The 18,218-nt window shown below is 37.8% G+C and overlaps 2 protein-coding genes and 1 pseudogene across 8 annotated transcripts; all 3 read right to left on the bottom strand.

Moving 5' to 3' along the window:
* Positions 1–1,029: 1,029 nt before the first annotated feature.
* On the bottom strand, positions 1,030–5,310 carry LOC137714964 (G-type lectin S-receptor-like serine/threonine-protein kinase At4g27290). 5 transcript variants are annotated; one of them, XM_088690758.1, is made up of 8 exons: positions 5,248–5,310; positions 3,277–4,658; positions 2,975–3,100; positions 2,669–2,838; positions 2,364–2,574; positions 1,999–2,239; positions 1,752–1,902; positions 1,030–1,679 (listed from the first exon to the last, which is right to left on the bottom strand). In XM_088690758.1, exons 2-8 carry the CDS (start codon positions 4,559–4,561, stop codon positions 1,401–1,403), a joined length of 2,463 nt encoding a protein of 820 aa, XP_088546884.1. In that variant the 5' UTR covers positions 4,562–4,658; positions 5,248–5,310; the 3' UTR covers positions 1,030–1,400. The 5 variants fall into 5 exon arrangements, with proteins under 5 accessions (XP_088546884.1, XP_088546883.1, XP_088546885.1 ...); XM_088690757.1 differs by lacking the exon at positions 5,248–5,310 and having other exon boundaries at positions 3,277–4,709; XM_088690759.1 differs by lacking the exon at positions 5,248–5,310 and having other exon boundaries at positions 2,669–2,817; positions 3,277–4,709.
* Positions 5,311–5,979: 669 nt separating this feature from the next.
* On the bottom strand, positions 5,980–6,714 carry LOC137714966 (calcium-binding protein KRP1 pseudogene; annotated as a pseudogene). Its single transcript, XR_015960561.1, has one exon. The product of XR_015960561.1 is annotated as a calcium-binding protein KRP1 pseudogene (transcript).
* Positions 6,715–14,686: 7,972 nt separating this feature from the next.
* On the bottom strand, positions 14,687–18,218 carry LOC137714963 (G-type lectin S-receptor-like serine/threonine-protein kinase SD1-1). 2 transcript variants are annotated; one of them, XM_088690756.1, is made up of 8 exons: positions 17,852–18,138; positions 16,730–17,706; positions 16,388–16,522; positions 16,160–16,317; positions 15,864–16,074; positions 15,514–15,751; positions 15,288–15,438; positions 14,687–15,191 (listed from the first exon to the last, which is right to left on the bottom strand). In XM_088690756.1, exons 2-8 carry the CDS (start codon positions 17,529–17,531, stop codon positions 14,880–14,882), a joined length of 2,007 nt encoding a protein of 668 aa, XP_088546882.1. In that variant the 5' UTR covers positions 17,532–17,706; positions 17,852–18,138; the 3' UTR covers positions 14,687–14,879. The 2 variants fall into 2 exon arrangements, with proteins under 2 accessions (XP_088546882.1, XP_068310249.2); XM_068454148.2 differs by having other exon boundaries at positions 16,730–18,218.

Here is an 18,218-nt window from a genome sequence, read left to right as displayed (position 1 = left end):
CTCGGACTTTGGTTGGCCCGGGACTTTGTGGTATCTGGCAACTTCACCCAAACCATATTTCACAAACCCATGTTTCTTTTGGCAGCTCAAAGCTTGAGTGGTTGAGTCCGCACACAACCTTCTTGGTACTCTCCAAAACTCCATTTTTCTGGCGCTTTCGGCTCGAATCCTTGGAAGCAACAGCAAACTGGGGATTTAGTAGTGCCAAAAGACTCGTACCGGATCGATAACCAAAACTTCGCTATAGGTAGTTTCTCGGGTTTCCATGTTTTGCTTCTCTTAGGACAAGATTGCGGAATCCAAGACCTGCAATACAGGATTCTGGGGATGTTTGGACAAAGATATTGACCAGGCAACAGCAATACCTGAGGTGTTAATCATATAAAAACCAGATGAATAACTGATGGGGTTGTGCTAGTTTACAACCGAAGTAACATTTGGGAGTGATGGGACTGAACTGTTGTGCCAAATTCCCAGGAAGCACTTCTGGGAAAAGCCGAAATCTGGGGGACTACAAAAGCCCAGTACAAAACTGCCATGTTGGAAATCAAGGTGCTGCCATGGCATCTCTGATCCGTTGGGATTTTTAAGTAATGGAATCAGCTAGAACTGAGGGTTTGAAGAAAGAGGGGCAAACAAATTCCAACAAAAATGAAGGAAAAAACATTTATTTTCCATTGACTTTCTCATTTGAGTCTTTTACAATTGCAGATGTTTTTTCATACAATTGAAGGAAAAAACATATGCACTTACTAAGAGAAATTGCCCCACCATCATTTTTTCATACACGTAAGTGAAATCATGATGTTTTTTCGATAGTTTGAATGAACTGAAACGATTGCGCTTGAGGAGAACGTGGAAGGAGGTGGACGGTTGAAGAGGCTTTAATTTTGTACCTTTGGACAAAATGACAATCATATCCCTATTTTTCCTATTTTACCCTTATTTTTTGAGAAAATGACAATCATATACCTATTTTTCCTATGACAAAACAGTAATTATGTAATATTAAGAAAAAATATGCACTTATTAAGAGAAATTGTTTACACACACAAAGTGTGTGCTCTCTGCTAGTATGATTTATATTAACTTATTCTTTCATTTAGTTATTGTTGGCGTAAATATATTATTGTGTATAATAAATAACAACAATTATTTTCCATTGCTCAATGGATTGGGCTCTTTTAGAGTCCGCAGTTTTTTTTTGGGGTCAAATAGTGTCATTAATTTACTTGTTAAACAAGCAGTAGCACAGAGGGCCCTATTGCAAAACGTTGGAATCCATACAGCAAATGATTCATATATCTATGCTCCTCTTCAGCTTTGTTCTCAAAATTTATTTTGAACAAATGTTTGATAGGAAAGCATAGAGATGTAGTCTGAGATGAATAAGATGATCCTTATCGAGCCTCCAAAAGCGAGATCGATAATTCGTTGGTTGAACCTGCTTCAGGTGTTCCCTTTTCCATGAAGAAACCGGGTTGTTTCGGCTGAGCCAAAGCAGTCTCACTTCCCAACATTATAACCACAGCCGCCATGCTTGGCCTATCGTCAGGATCATGTTGCGCACATAAGAGACCAATGTTGATGCAACGCAACACTTCCGATAGAGCGCCTGAGCTTGCTAAGCATGTATCAATCAGTTCTAAAGGCTTCCCTTCATTCCACAATCTCCATAACTGAAACAAATCAAAACTCCGTCGTCAATTGCCGCTCTCAATAGGAACGACACAATTACTAATGATACTTGCATGTTCAGAAAGGTTATGGCTGTTGCTTGGATCGGAGAATCCTTTATTTTTCCTTCCAGTAACGATCTCCAGCACCAAAATACCAAAGCTAAAGACATCGGATTTCACAGAAAATTGCCCGCCCATAACATATTCGGGTGCCATGTAACCGCTGTAGAAAGTAGAGACATCATACAGGAGTGTGAACAAAATAAACAACTGACGGGGACTAGTAGTTGATCGGGGGAATATTATACAGCAAACTTACTACGTGCCAACTAATCTCTCTGTATTTGCTACAGTTGGATCTCCTTCAGTCAATAATCTAGCGAGGCCAAAGTCTGAAATTTTCGGATTCATTTCATTATCAAGTAAAACATTACTTGCTTTGAGATCTCTATGAATAATCCTTAGCCTAGAATCCTGATGGAGATAGACGAGACCTCGAGCAATGCCACATATAATGTTGAAACGTTTAGGCCAATCGAACATTTCTCTTCTCGTTTCATCTGGCAAGTTAAATCCAAATTCAACTTCAATTTTCAATACAAATTGCATAATGGCCTATATATGATTATTATTTTAAAGCAACCAAGCAATAATTATAAACTTATAGGGTCCAAAGGTTCAAACCAAAAATGGAGGAGTCTAGGCTTCCGTTGGGCATGTATTCGTAAAGTAGCAATTTCTCCTCTCCTTGAACGCAACAACCAAGAAGCCTTACCAGATTTCGGTGCTGGAGTTTGGCAATCAATCTAACTTCATTCATGAACTCGTTCAATCCTTGGCCAGAACTTCTTGAAAGCCTCTTCACAGCAATTTCTTGTCCGTCGGCCAGCGTCCCCTGGAAAGTTACTCAATTTCCAAAATTTTGAAAGTCCTCATGGAATGATTCTTTGTTAGTCTGTTCATTATTGTAGAGTAAATTAGAAATCTACCTTGTAAACAGGGCCAAATCCACCTTCTCCGAGCTTTTTATTGCTTGAAAAGTTATCCGTGGCGCTAGCTACTGTCATCAGGTCAAAGAGTGGGAGCTCCATGTCCCCTCTTGGAGCCCCTTCGTTGTCCTCATTTCTTTCCCTTATTTCTGTGATGGAGTTCCTGTTAGCTATAGCCTAGATGTAGTAACCAAACTAAAACTTAAATTTGCAGATAGATTACATCCCGTTCCCTCAAAAACGCATATCAAAACACAAACAAAATTGACAAATGCTTGAAGGATGGTCAGGGTAAAGCTAACATACCTTTATTTTTTCTCTTTCTTCGGCGAATGACATAGCCAACTAACAGCACTCCGGAAAACACTATTGCTATGCCAACAACTACAATTGCAATCTTCACTTTTCTGCTGTTTTCTCCTTCATTGTTGACTGATTAAGTAAAGCAAACAAATTTAAAATGGAGCAAACAGAAAAACAATAGCAGGGTCAGTTCAACTTTGCGAGAAACAAAACCAACTTCTTATTGAAACATGTTGAAAAACAATAGTTGAACTACAAGTGACATAAAAGTATAAACACGAAGCTCGTTTTGTATAGTTCGATACCTATATCAGCAGCTGACGTTCGAATATATATTTCCTTTCCAGCAACAGGAACCTGTTTGATATCTGTTAGATCACCAAACCAGATGGTGCAGCCACTACTTCCTCCTCCGATATCTGAGCTCGTATAAGCAGTACAGGAACAGTTTTTCAAGCATTTGCCTCTGCATTCCTTGAGATTCATACTTTTGTCCACCCAAGAATTTGTAGTATCTGGCAATTTGATGCCATCAAATTTGAGAAACTCATCTTCATCTCTTTCGCGGCAGCTTAATGGTTTATTGCGCACGCAACCTAGAGACCAGTCTGATAAATTCCACTTTTCTTGAGACTTGGGGCTGAATCCTTGTATACATTTGCAGACCGGATCCTCACTGGTACAATTTCCATTGGCTCCACAGAAGCCATAATAATCACATGATTCTGTAGGTCTTGATGAAAAATCCTGCCAAGCTTGATCTCCCACCTTCCACTGAAACCGAGCACATGTGCTGGTGGTTTGGTTCAAAACCACTCTTGAGAGTATCGACTCAATCTTCGGTTTGTATGTGACGTAAACTTCGTCGTCGTTGTAGACAAAATTGAAACTATAACGAGGGCTAGGATCTTCGGGTGAACCACAGATTGTCAGTCCATTCCATGCGCTGGTGCGAAAGAATTTTGTACTTCCGTTCAGAATATATGCCTCAGGATATGCTTGATGTTCCATTCCAATTCCGTAAGTAAAATCTCCGGGACACGGGTCGTCTGAATTTTTCCATGCTGACAAATGCCGTTTTAGGCCTGTTCTCAAGTCCCACCCCAACTTCATTCCTGGTAATAATGTATCAGAAGGATGGTCGAAGCTTTGCCACAAATGAGTTCCTGAATTTCCATCTTTTGCATCTCTCAGTACCAAATTCCCGGAATCCAAGAGCTCTACCGTCGCATTTTGGGCCTGTTTAACTAAACTCGGCGACCAAACAACGCTGCTATTCTGACTCAAAAGCACAAGATTACCTGTGCTGTTTATCATCAACACGCCGGAAGAATCATTGATGGGGTTGCATCTGTTTGCAACCCAAACAACCGTTCTAACCGGGACATTCTTGAACCAAATTCCCAAGTAACGGTTCTTGGAACTACCTGGACTAAAGAAACCGAGCTCAAAGCTCCCATCACTTGAAACCAACGTCGTTCCATCAAGGACAGACTGCGAAGGTGTAATGCCGTCAACTGCAAGGGAAATTGTTGATGACAAGAAGAACAAGTTAGCGCTGATCATAAACGAAAAACAAAGACCGCCCATAAAATATTTCTTCTTGTGCTCCCTCTCCTTGACAACTGATTTGATTCAAGTACAAGATAATTGAGAAAACCCCTTGTGGTTTCATTCACTGGCGAAGCTACAGCACAGCAAGGACTGAGAACGAGAATCCGCCCCTTTGTAGTCGCTGCTTTTGTGCGTGAAGAGCACCTGAAAAGAATCAGAAGACCACAAATTCTGAGGAGCAGGAATTCGAAGCCCTGAAAACAATGACCTCTTTTTTTTTTTTTTTTTTTGGGAAACTGAAAACCACGACTTACAGAGGAGATTTGGTTGCCTAACTTCTTTGAATAGAAGGAAAACCAGAAGATGAGGGCGTTGATATTTCAAGGAAAACACGGTCGTCTTTTGTTTTTGATTTTTTTGCTAATATTGGTACTGTATTTGTTGTGATATATCAAAATTGCCACTGGACCTTCAAGTTTGCCACGCAATCTGCAAAGAATGAACCTTGAGGCCTTTTTTATTGTTGATTTTGTTTGTTGTTTTCGTTAAAAAGACATTGTAATATACCAGAACAAAACCGTCCCAATCAAGTTTACTTCATTATTTTGAAAAAAAATGAACAAGTGAAGATGTTAATTACTATGCGAGCGAATCTGTAATTTTGTGTTCATATATAAAATTGTCTTAATGAAAAGGATAATTTTTCGTTTGAAAAAAAAAACCGGTCTACAATTGATTCAATCATATGATATCTTTGTTCCAATAGGATTCTCTTCAGATGTTTTTATCCGTAAATTATGTTCGTCTATCATACACTGTGTGATTAATTTTTGTCAATCATTATTTATATTTAATTTTAAATAAAAATATTTAAAATAATTCAAACTCCAACGTGTTGTGGTCCAAAACCTTCCTAGCCGAGTTGACATGTCTCTTTTCCTTTTCTACAGAAGTCACATTCCAAGAATTAGTTAGCGCTGACTAGTCTTCCAGCATTTATTGGCAACTCTCCAGTCTAAATTTTTATATTAAAAAAATTCATTCAACGTTCAGATATTTCCCTTCACGGCTGCTGCTCGTTTGAAAAATTAACGGTGAAGACTTATATAAAGATCCGCTAGAATTTCATAATAATTAAATCTTATATGAAACTAAATAATGCGGGGAAATCCCAACATTTGACCAAAACAATTGATGTTTGATATTTTAGCAGCATATTACCCCGATTGCATGGATAATAACAGCGCTATTTTTTTTCACTTTCACCGGGCTACAAAGTTAATTACAATATAAATTATTCTTATTAAAATTTTTAAATTAAAGATCATTTAACAATCTAAACTCATTAAATAAAAAATAAAAATAAAAATAATGCAGTGTGTGAAAACGCATTAAAATCATTCATTCAACATTTATCAAAACAACCGAATCACCCGAGGATGAAGAACAAAGTATGTGTCAAGTTGTCAACTGTCAATTGCATTTCTGTAATTTTCTTTCCCAGTAATTCCGTAGGGACAAATTACAATCACCGAAAATAAAAACATAAAAAACCCAGATCAGAGAATCTCTATATATCTAAAAGAACAAAATCCCAAATCAGTGACAATGTTTAAACTCGTGTTGAAGAGCATCTTCGAGCCAGAGTCTGGACTCGTCCATGAGCTCAGGACTCAATCTAAACATGAGAACGCAGAACTCCATCTGATTGAGAGCGCCATCTCCGTCGAAATCACCTTCGTCCAACATGGACCGTAGATCGTCGTCGCTCAGATCCTGCAACCCCAGAAGAGCAGAGTTCCTCCTGAGACTCTCCAAGGTGATGACTCCCTTGCTAGAATCCACCAACAAATTGAACCCGTTACAGAGCTCGCCTATTAAACCGTCCCCGCCAAGCTTGTCGGCCATGGTGGGCAACAAGTCTTGGAAATTGGATTGCTGGGAAGCCATTGACAATTTAGAGGGGAGAGAGAGAGAGAGAGAGAGAGAGAGAAGAGTTAGAAAGATGATGAGTGAGAGAAAGGGTATGCTTGTTGGTGGGGAAAGAGAGAAGTGGGGGAGTACATAAAGGGAGGGCGGGTTGGGTTTTCCAAGAAAGAGAGGCCATGCGAGACAACTCAGGTCCAGAGAAGAGGGAGTCAGTCGGTCTGTTGTTTTATTGAAGCTGCCATTGGGGTTTCTGAGAAAGTGACGAGGGGTAGGATTGTCATCAAAGCGCGTTTAAGGAGTGGATGAGGGGAATGATGGCCTTTCGGGTTGGAGAAAGAATATCGGTGAAGGAGTCAAAAGAGGAAGGCGCTCAAGGGTAAATCCGTCACTTTGGAGGAAGGTGTCTCAATCTTTCTATTTTCCTTAAATTATATAGAGGAAAAGAGAGAGGGTGGGATCTTGGACTTAGTACTTAGTAGGGAAGCTTAGTCCATAAGTATTTGCCTATTTCCATCCTCTTTCTCACGTAATACCATTTTTTTTTTTTAAACAAATGAAATTATCTACACTAAAGAGGAGATAGTGGGTTTAGCTTCACAATATGATTTAAATTTTCTTTTGGTGAAAATCGAACCTAAGACCTCACGCTTATAAGTAAAAAGAAATAATACTAGACTTTAGTACTAAGTGATCACGTAATACCCTTTTGTTATGTGTAGGGTGGAAGTTTGTGACAGCAATTGCATCAAAACCTCAAATAAGTTGCCAACAAATTGAGGGTTTGTTTGATATTCTATTTGAATATAACTTTTGAAACTCATAAATAATTTTCACGTTTAAAGTGTTAAAAACTTGTTTAATAAGATTTTTTTTTTTAAATTGAATTCAAAACTAACTTAAGAATTAGTCTATTTCTTAAAAACATAAAAAAATATATTTTTTAGAGTTTTTAAATTTAGATCTCACTTTTTCTCTCTTCCCTTTCCTTTCACACCTGATATGTTCTCTTTTATCTCTATCATTTCTCACTCCTCCAATTTTGTCTCCTTTGATCCCTCTCTTACTTCTCTCTCCTCCGATTCACTCTCCTATTTCTTTCTCTTTCTTTCTTTCTTTCTTTCTTTCTTTCTTTCATTCTCTCTCCTCTTTCTCTTTGTTGAATTTAGAAATTGCCATTGTAGGATGAATATTTTTTTTCTTTAAAAACAATTGTGAATTTCATACCAAACAAGTTTTTGAATTTAAAAAAAAAATTGGTCTTAAAAGATGTTCTTAAGAAATGTTTTGTAAAATGATGATTTTTTTTTTAATATAATACCAAATAGACCCTTAGGGTTTGGACTATAACTATTATTTTCACTTTAAAATAGTTTTTATGCACTTCTCTCTACAAATATGAGAAATGATAATTGCAGAACAATTATTTTAAATTGCTAATAACAATATTTTATCATGATTTGTGTATATTATATATAGTTGCCAACGATTATCATGGAAGGTTTTAGCCCGAAATTTTTAACGATTGATTTTTAGCCTAATCTTTTCAGTAACTTTTGTAAAATAAAATTTATTTAGACAATTCTAATTTTTTAATAAACATTTTAACTTAAATATATTTAAATTCTAATAAATAACGAAAAATCATTAAATGTGACATCCTACATCGCCTAGGGGAGTGATCCTTATATGTATATTCTCATCCCTACCTAGCACGAAGACTTTTGGGAGCTCACTGGCTTCGGGTCTCGTAGGAACTCCAAAGTTAAGCGAGTTCACACGAGAGCAATCCCATGATGGGTGACCCACTGGGAAGTTCTCGTGTGAGTTCCCAGAAAGAAAATAGTGATGGTCGGGGCCCAAAGCGGACAATATCGTGCTACGACGGAGTCTTGCCCGGGATATGGTGGGGGCCGGGGCCAAGATGTGATAATTTGGTATCAGAGCCTAACCCTGGTTGCATATATGTCAACGAGGATGTCGGGCCTCTAAGGGGGGTGGATTGTGACATCCCACATCGTCCAGGGGAGTGATTCGTGGATCGTGACATCCCACATCAGCCAGGGGAGTGATCCTTATATGTATATTCTCATCCCTACCTAGCACGAGGCTTTTTGAGAGCTCATTGGCTTCGGGTTCCATAGGAACTCCGAAGTTAAGCGAGTTCGCGCAAGAGCAATCCCATGATGGGTGACCCATTAGGAAGTTCTCGTGTGAGTTCCCATAAACAAAACCGTGATGGTCCGGGCCCAAAGCGGACAATATCACACTAAACCTACCCCATTTTTAAACACAAATACATAGGTGGGTAAAAAGAAAAAGAAGAAGAAGAATTGTTTGACGAAAATGAATTTTGTGTAGATGTGTGAGCACATAAGTAGGTATTTTTAGAGTTCTAGGTGAATTTTAATTTAAATAATATTTTTAATTGTTTTAGCAGTTGGATATAATTTTTGGTTGTTAGATCTTTTTTTAATGGTAGAATTACTCATATTCGATCTCAAACCGTTGAATTTAATGTCTTTATAAATTTGCTTTAAAAAAATTGAATATGGACTATTGGTTGTGGTCCATTAGATAAAAAATAATAATCATGGGTTTTTTTCGCAAGTGGCTGACAACGTCATCAATTCGGTCCAGTGCTAGGTCCTAGTCATTCATTTTGGCTCATTTTTGGGCTAAATTTGGCCAAAAAATAAGTTTTAACTCAAAACCTATTTTTAGCCAGATGATTGAGGAAGTTTTGGGTGAGTTTAAAATTTAAATATTGAATTTTTACCCAATCATTGTAGTTACTCTTAACATGTTTGGGTATGTTTGGAAAAAAAGGGGTTCACACCTCCCAATTCCAATTTTCACATGCTAAAGCTAGTTCGGTCCACTTTAAATCATGTTTCCATCCCTATCGCCGGCTTACTGATCATCTAGACCACCATTGTCAGCTTCTCACTTAACGGCCCTTTGTGACTTATGCAATGCATTGCAAAAGATTTTTGTTTTTGAACAAATGAGATTATCTATACTACGGGGGAGGAGGTGAGCTTAGTCTCACAATGAGTTAGCAATAATGTGGTTCAAATTCTCCTTTGGTGAGAATTGAACTAAGATCTCTCACTTATAAGTGAACAAGAATACCACTAGACCGTAGTACTAAGTGGCGTATTGTGAAGTATTTTGTTTAGATGTGGGTACGGGCTGGGCCGGGCCCAAAATTGAAGGAACCAGACCGAACTCTTTTGTAAATAACACGGGGAGAGGCGGGGCAGGTTTTGGATTTAAATGAGATTTGGACCTAACTCGACCCTTTTGAAATGGGCTGGTTCCTACGGGTCATACGATAACGAGGTACAGACATCAAAACCTTTTCTTTCCCCTCTCTTTCCTTCTACACACACTTTCTCTCACTAAAGCTCCCTCATTTTTTATGGAAGATGACGACGAATTCGAAGATCTCTACACTGACGTTCTTCGACCCTTCGAATCGTCCGAACTATTGTCATCATCTGCATCGCATCCCCATCAATCCTTCGCCGCGCCCCAATCTTTCCACCTCTGATCGATCCCAATGTCCTTGACGAAGAGGACAATATCCTTTTTGTAACTCTGCACTCTAATCTTTCTGTTTCTCACCCACCCAATTCCCAAATCCTAGCTCCCGCTGCCTTTGTTCCAACCAATTCCACTAAAGATGCTTCTCTAGTTAGTGGGTCTAAGGTTTTGGAGGCTAAAGATGTCGAATTGCCGCAAGCCAATTCCGTGGATTTGAATATTGGTGGTAAAGATTTGGATTTGATAGACAAGGATGTGAATTTCGACATCGAGGAGGCTAATAATGGAGCTGTGAAATGAGATAGGCGAAGATGACTAGGACATTGACGAATCCTGAGAAAAACAAAGAGGCTACTCATGGAGACCAACTGACCCTTGACGACTCAATGGCATTGTTGGCGATGACTTGACGACTCTGATGGTTGATAACAAGTAGCTCGACTACTACAACCACTACAACACCATCGACGGCTAAGTCTGAACAGACAGAGCTGGGAAAATTTGAGATCTAGGTCAAGAAGAGTCAGGATTTGGAGGCTACTATGATCGAAGTCAGGATTTAAGACTCTGGAAGTCTGGAGAATTCTACATAACCTAAGAAATAAACGGTGGAGATTTAATCTCCCTACAATGAATAGTGGAGACGGTTTGAGCCTGGGGTCTCTTTGAAATTTGTACCCACACCGCCCCACTAGGACCCACCCCGGCCCGCCCCATTTTGAATTTAGTCATTTGATCTGCTTTACATGTCATCATGCATATTCCATGTCATTTTTACCCATTTTATATTGATTTTATGGTTTTCTTTCTTCCAATTCTATCCTCGTGAACAATAATTGTTTTTATGAGAGATGTTGCAAAATTTATTACTCATTTGAGAAATTTTGTAGAATTTATTACTCATTTAATATAAGGTGATGATCCTTTTTCTCACTCTCTCCCTCTCTCCCTCATACAAGCCAGTCACCCATACTGCTCCACGGTAAGTCGGTGACCACCACTCCTCTCCATGCATCGGCCAAAGGCTCACATTATCTTCATAAACTCCTTTTCAGTCTCCGAAATAAAAACTTGGGCTTCATGAATTTTGATTTTGCATCTTCTAGTTTGAATTGCCTCAAACAATTCAATTAATCTAAATGGTACTGTTACAACCCATCCATAATTTTATTTTATTTTTTAAATGTGAAACTATCAAAATGCCTTTAGAAGGTATGTGTCGACTTTCATTGACTTGCTGTGTAAGATCTCACATCGCCTATGGGTGTGGATCCTGTAAGCCTTATATGTATATTCCCATCTCTACCTAACACGAGGCCTTTTGGGAGCTCATTGGCTTCGGGTTCTGTAGAAACTCCGAAGTTAAGCGAGGTCGCGCGAGAGCAATCCCAGGATAGGTGACCCACTGAGAAGTTTTCGTGTGAGTTCCTAGAAACAAAATCGTGAGGGCGTGGTCGGGGATGTCAATCTGCAGTATGGGTTCATACTTAACTCTCTTTATCCTTTCCGTTTAGCTAATTCTTATTAATATTTCTTTCGGTTAATATGTCGTGGATTAGCTATTGTTTGCAAAACTAGTATTATATATATGCAAATGCCTAAACCCTAGAATGGTATAAAAGCCGAAAAGGGATGTTTTGTTTATTAGCCCTGTTTCTGAAGACTTGTATTATGCAGAAAGCTATATTGTTGTATTACTACGCTTGGCAAAGTATTTCGACTAGTCCACTTTGGGAAGTTGGTTGTTTTCCAAACGATCGTATACTGAATACATAATTACTTATAAAGAGAAAATATATGCAAGTGGTTTTATCTACATGTGTATCAAAGTACATGCATATCTTCCTCACTCAATTTTTACAATCCAATCGGATTGGTTTTGAAGAAAACAAGCTATTTTATTTGCTACAATTAGTCCAGCTAATTATTATCGAACCATAGTTAGATTATTGCTTTTATATGTACTATTGGCTCCATGTTTTGATATAGAATTCGAAAGGGGTATGCATATAGAAATTGATTGTGATTGTATTTAAATTATATTGGTTCGTAAGGTTAGGGCTGGTATAGCTATCAATAGTTTGACAAATTCAATTCGGTGTGATTACTGTTTTGATTAAGTGCTTCATGTTTATACATCACTTTCTTTGTTTGAAAGTTAAAATGGGTGTCTTAATAAGTATACATATCTATATGCATTAATACACTGAAACCAAAACCAATTTGACGATTCACATTCTGAAGCTATGTGTCTATACGTCTCATAAGGGTTACTATGTTTACATGTATGTAGTAATGACTTGCAATGGTGATAGGGGTTTATTGAAATGGTGAACTACAAATGGCTTGATCTCTATTTAGGTTACGTAGGCAGCCTAACAAGGAAGTTAAATGCAACCATAAAGCATACAAAAAATTACTACGTAATTTGAATCTTGAATTATGCTTTGTACGTATGGCGTCATGTGTCGATCCTGGACGTATGTCGGGATCGGCGCGTGACAGAAACTTTCCATTTGGTGATTGTTATACCTAAATATATCAAGCCTTTTTTCCATTTTTCACAACAATAGTGATCTCAACAAAAAGCCTTTTTTAGTAAAGCTACATTATACTTTTGAGAACTATACATGTACATACATTTTGGTGCATATACTTCGTATAATATTTCGATACATATGTTTCAGTACATATATTTTGGTACACATGCTTCGATACATATATTTCGGTACACATGTTTACTGTATTTCGGTACACATATTTTGGTACTATATTTTGGTACATATACTTCGGTACACAAACTTTGGTACACATATTTAGGTACAATCATTTTATAATTGTTTGGTATATACTCTTTACTTTGCAACTTGCATAATGACAAACTTTATGTATTTTGCATTTTTTTTCTTAACGTTTCATTAATATTTTTTTTTGTTATGGTTTTCCATTCAGGTGCATTTATTAATAGAGGAAGTCAAGAATGATGGCAAAATCTGGATCAAATAAATCAAAATTTTAGTTTGACAAAAAAAAAAGGTCAAATATTTGGGCATTTTGGGAATGAAAAAAACAAATTTAAGTATCTAATAACAATTAATTATGAATTTAAATATAAATGCTTATGTGGATATCTAGTCAAGGGACTATAAATAATATTTGATCTTACATTAGGTTTTAATTGAATTTCAATCTTATCAAAGGATTAATATTCAATTGTCCCAAAAAAAAAAAAAAAAATCAATGGATAGAAGTAGATAAACTGAAATTAATTCTAACTCCTACATGATTAAAAAAAAGGAAAAATTAGTATCTGGTCCTTAGTTACTAATGTTCTTTTATTGAAATCTTATTTGTTTTCAAATTTTGATCAAAGTCCTTAACATTAATGCAATAATGAATTTACATGTCGGTTACATAATTTTTAAAATAAAAAATAATAATTGATTTAGGATTTTAATTATGACATCCCACATCGTCCAGGAGAGTGATCCTTATATGTATATTCACATCCCTACCTAGCACGAGGCCTTTTGGGAGCTCACTGGCTTCAGGTTCCATGGGAACTCCGAAGTTAAAAGTTCTTGCGTGAGTTCCTAGAAACAAAACCGTGAGGGCGTGGTCGGGGCCCAAAGCGGACAATATCGTACTACAATGGAGTCGGGCCTGAGAAGTGGTCCTGCCCGGGTCCGGATGTGACAATTGGTATCATAGCCTAACCCTGGCCGTGGTGTGCCGACGAGGACGTTGGGCCCCTAAGGGGGTGGATTTTGACATCCCACATCACCTAGTAGAGTGATCCTTATATGTATATTCACATTCCTACCTAGCACGAGGTTTTTTGGGAGCTCACTGGTTTCGGGTTCCGTAGGAACTCCGAAGTTAAGTGAGAAGGGGGTTAGAGCAATCCCATGATGGGTGACCCACTGGGAAGTTGCTCGTGAGTTCCCAAAAACAAAACCGTGAGGGAATGGTAAGCCCAAAACGGACAATATCATGCTACGGTGGTGGAGCAGGCCCGGAAAGTGATCCGCCCCGGACTGGGATGTGACATTAATACTCACACCTGTATTAAACTCCCAAATAATTTTCAATTCAAAACATTTCCCAAAAAAAAAAAAAAAAAAAAAAAAAAAAAAAAAACCATTAGAATAAGTTTGCCCCCCTTAATTTTTTATAAAAAGGTTTCCAATTTTTTAATCTTATATGTACCAATTCATGTAATTTTTCAATTTTTTTAATCTTAAAATGTACCTTTTCTTAAATATATCAATTTGTTGTAGTAAAATGTACCCTTATATATATATATATATATATATATAATCTATTCAATTTTTTTTTAATCCATTTTTAAACTTATATGGGTACATTCTTTTTCTTGATTTGAGAATGTATCCATGTCAAGTTTAATCAAAGAAATTTACTAATGTTATTAAGCTTAATATCTATTATTTTTTGTGTGGTTTTGAAGAATGTACCCATATTTTGGTACAATAATGTTTTTTTAATTTTGGTGAATGTACCCATGTTTATACACACGCGCACACACTCACACAATATATTGGAGAGTATAATTTATATTTTAATAATTTTAATCCACAAATTATGGGTTTTTTTTGTGTTTAAAATCTCATTAATACAAACAACCATAAATTTCAATTTTTAATTTAAAAAATATAGTAACCGACATAGAAATACATTATCACATTAATTTTAGGAACTTCGATCAAATATTGAAAACCAATAAGGTTTCAATCAAAGAATATTGATAGTTAGAAACCACATCCAAAGTATCTCTTAAAAAAAAATGTTTGCATTTTATTTTTTTACTTAATCATACGCGCGCTAGGTCCTTGCTTGTCGTCGGAGGAGCACATGCCTTTTAAAACCTTGCTTCTAACAGCGTTAGACTCATCTCATTTATGGAATGGGATTCGTACTTGCTTGGCGAAGAAGCCTTTGCTTCAACCGAGTTCCTTTCAGTAAAGAAACCAGGTTGCTTGGGTATAGGCAATGAACCCTCCCCACCCAACATTAGGACCACAGACGCCATGTTTGGCCTATCTTCTGGTTGTTGCTGCACACACAGTAGAGCTATATGAATGCATCGTGACACTTCTGGCAGCGCACATGATCCATCTAACTTCTCATCCATTATTTCTGTTGGTCTTCCTTCAATCCAAAGCATCCAAGCCTGAAATTAATTCACAAAATTTATATATGATGATTCTCCATATACGATCCAAATATTTTACTAAACTTGGGAAAGTCAATCTTTGCTTAAGCTTACATGTCCTAGAAGGTTAAGCTGGTGGTCTGGATGATGAAATCCCCTGTTCTTCTTCCCGCTAAGTATCTCCAACATCATCACACCGAAGCTATAAACATCCGATTTGACCGAGAAGAGTCCATCGACCACGTACTCAGGAGACATGTAGCCACTGTTAAAAATGAAACTAGAGTTACAAGCACATTTACAAGCATACAATGTACAAAGCAAGTTTCGAGCTACCTACTATGTTCCAACCACTCGATTAGTATTTTCCTCAGTTTGATCTCCCCCGAATGCTCTAGCCGTGCCAAAATCAGATATTTTTGGGTTCATATCTTTATCTAGTAAAACGTTACTGATTTTAAGATCCCTATGGATGATCCTCAGTCTAGAATCCTGATGAAGATAGAGAAGTCCTCGAGCAATGCCTCCGATAATGTTGATGCGCTGATCCCAATTGAGGAGTTTACTTCTTGTATCGTCTAACCAATGAATCATAAATGTTAGTTGAATCTTCCCTTAATTCGACAACAAAATTATGACAAGACTCAAGACACAGATTAATTCACGAAATTTATATATAGAGGGTCAAACCAAATATGAAGTAGTCCAAGCTTTTGTTTGGCATATATTCATAGATCAACATTTTTTCATCGCCTTCAATACAGCAACCAAGAAGCTTTACGAGATTTCGGTGTTGAAGTTTAGCGATTAATACTACTTCATTCATGAATTCTTTGATTCCTTGCCCAGAACATTTTGAAAGCCTTTTCACTGCTATATTTTGCCCTTCCTCCAGGATTCCCTAGAAACCATCATTCGATAAGTTGATTTATATATTTGTTGAAGGAAGCACCACATTCTAATCACATTTTACCCTTTTTTAATACCTTGTACACTGGTCCGAAACCACCTTGTCCCAGCTTGTTATTGTTTGAGAAGTTATCAGTGGCTCTAGATACAGTGGCCAAATCAAATGTTATCAACTCCATGTCCTCGCTTCCACCTTCGAAACCAAAGTTCTTTTCACGTATGTTTTTCATGTTTCCTGAGACAGTAGAAGAATCAATCAAAAGCTTGACCATAACGTACTAATCTTTTAACTGAATAATTTCTACCTCGTGCTTTCAATTTCTTCTTCCGTATGTAGAAAACCAATCCTAGTATTAGCACTCCCGTGACTACTGCCCCACAGCTGACTATGATTGCCACTTTCCTTTTTACACCAGAGAGCTTGCTTGTCTTAGTGCCATCTGAAAGATCAAGGCAGATTGGTGATAGTATTCAATTTTCGATCATGAACGTTTTATTACAACTAAGTTCAAATCAAACAAGTGCCAGAACTCAAAGCATCTACATAATTTAGGTAAATCCTTAAAGCCGACATTCGTTTGTGCTCAACAAAACTTATTAACAATACCAGAGAGTAATGAAGCTTGAAATCAAGTAGAAATAAGTACCTAATTCGGAGGGGGGTATCCGCACAAAAAGATCTTGCCCACCAGAGTCGAATTCTTTTATATCAATGAGGTTGCCGAACCAAAGCAAACAGCCAGTTCCTCCTCCCCTAACATCCAAATTTGCATATGCTGTGCAAGAGCAGTTTGTCAAACACATTTTCTTACATTCCTCAAGGGACATGGTATTATTGATCCGTGACGAAGATGTGTCTGGCAATTTCACCCGTATGAACTTCTGAAATTCATCTTGATTCGTACAACCCGATGGACTTTTACGAAGACATCCTGAAGACGTGTTTTTCAAAGTCCAGTAGTCTCTTGGAGATTTTGGTACAAAACCTTGCAAGCATGAACATAGAGGATCAGAATCAAGCTTGCAGAAAGCGAATGCACCACACAAATCGTAAGTGTCACAACGATCTGCTGGAGCGGAGTAAATCATGTTCCCGCTATGTGTTTTATCAATCCACAAGAACCGCTGCAAACCACCAGACAGGTTGAGTACCAATCTCGAATGCATCGTATCTTTCATGAGGTCGAATTTGTAATAGGCCTCACTATCATTGGACACAAATTCGATTTTAAATGCTGCATTAGGAGTAAGTTCAGGAATCCCAGTAAAACCAAGGCCATTCCAAGACCCCACCCTATAGTGTGGAACACGACCTTTCCGAAGGACTAGTTGGGGGTATCCGCTATGATCTATGGAATACGAGAATTCACCTGGAGATGGATCTTCTGCGGCTTTCCACGAAGACAAAAACCTGTTTATACCTGTCGCTGAGTTCCATCCAAGCTTCATTCCTGGTAGTAAGGTGTTGCCTGGATAATCAAAACTCTGCCACACAAGGGTGCTCTCCGAGTTGTCATCATTTCCGTCTTTCACAACAAGGTTGCCGGATTCCAGGAGCTGAGCAACCGGGCTCCTTAGGGTTCTTGAAGTGAAATTAGATGACCATATACTGCTATTTTTGTCACTGAAAAGAACAAGAACTCCTCCATCAGTGATGTTCAAACCTCCAGAGTGATCAGTAAGTGGAGTTTCTCTGTTGGCCACCCACACAACAATTTGAGGAGATATTCCATTGAACCATATTCCAACGTACCGATTCTTCGAATTACCTGGGCTAAAGAATCCTAGTTCGAATGTTCCGCCGGAGGAAGCAAGGGACTCTCCATCTCTGAGCGAAACTGTCGGAGTGATGATATCTTTTGTAGTGGAGATGCTTGGAAAGAAGAGGAAAGATGATAAAACGAAAAGTACTGTAAAGATTTCCATGGCTCTTAAGGCAGAAAAACTAGTATAGGTCAAGGTTTAGATACATGAAAGATTCAAGAAACTTTTCTTCAATTCACTTCTTAAAAGTAGAAGAAACATCAACAAGGACAAGCGTTAAAGGTGTCCTACGTTTGATAGGTTAGGATTCAGAGAGCAACATTTATTAGACATGTTACTAATGTTCCATGCTAATAATAGAACGCCATGCAG

This window comes from Pyrus communis, chromosome 3 (genome assembly GCF_041283825.1).
Source record: "Pyrus communis isolate YQ-2024b chromosome 3, ASM4128382v1, whole genome shotgun sequence".
In the NCBI taxonomy this organism is placed as follows: Eukaryota; Viridiplantae; Streptophyta; class Magnoliopsida; order Rosales; family Rosaceae; genus Pyrus; species Pyrus communis.
The sequence above is the reverse complement of the archived record's forward strand: the minus strand, read 5'-3'. Positions and strand labels throughout refer to the sequence as shown.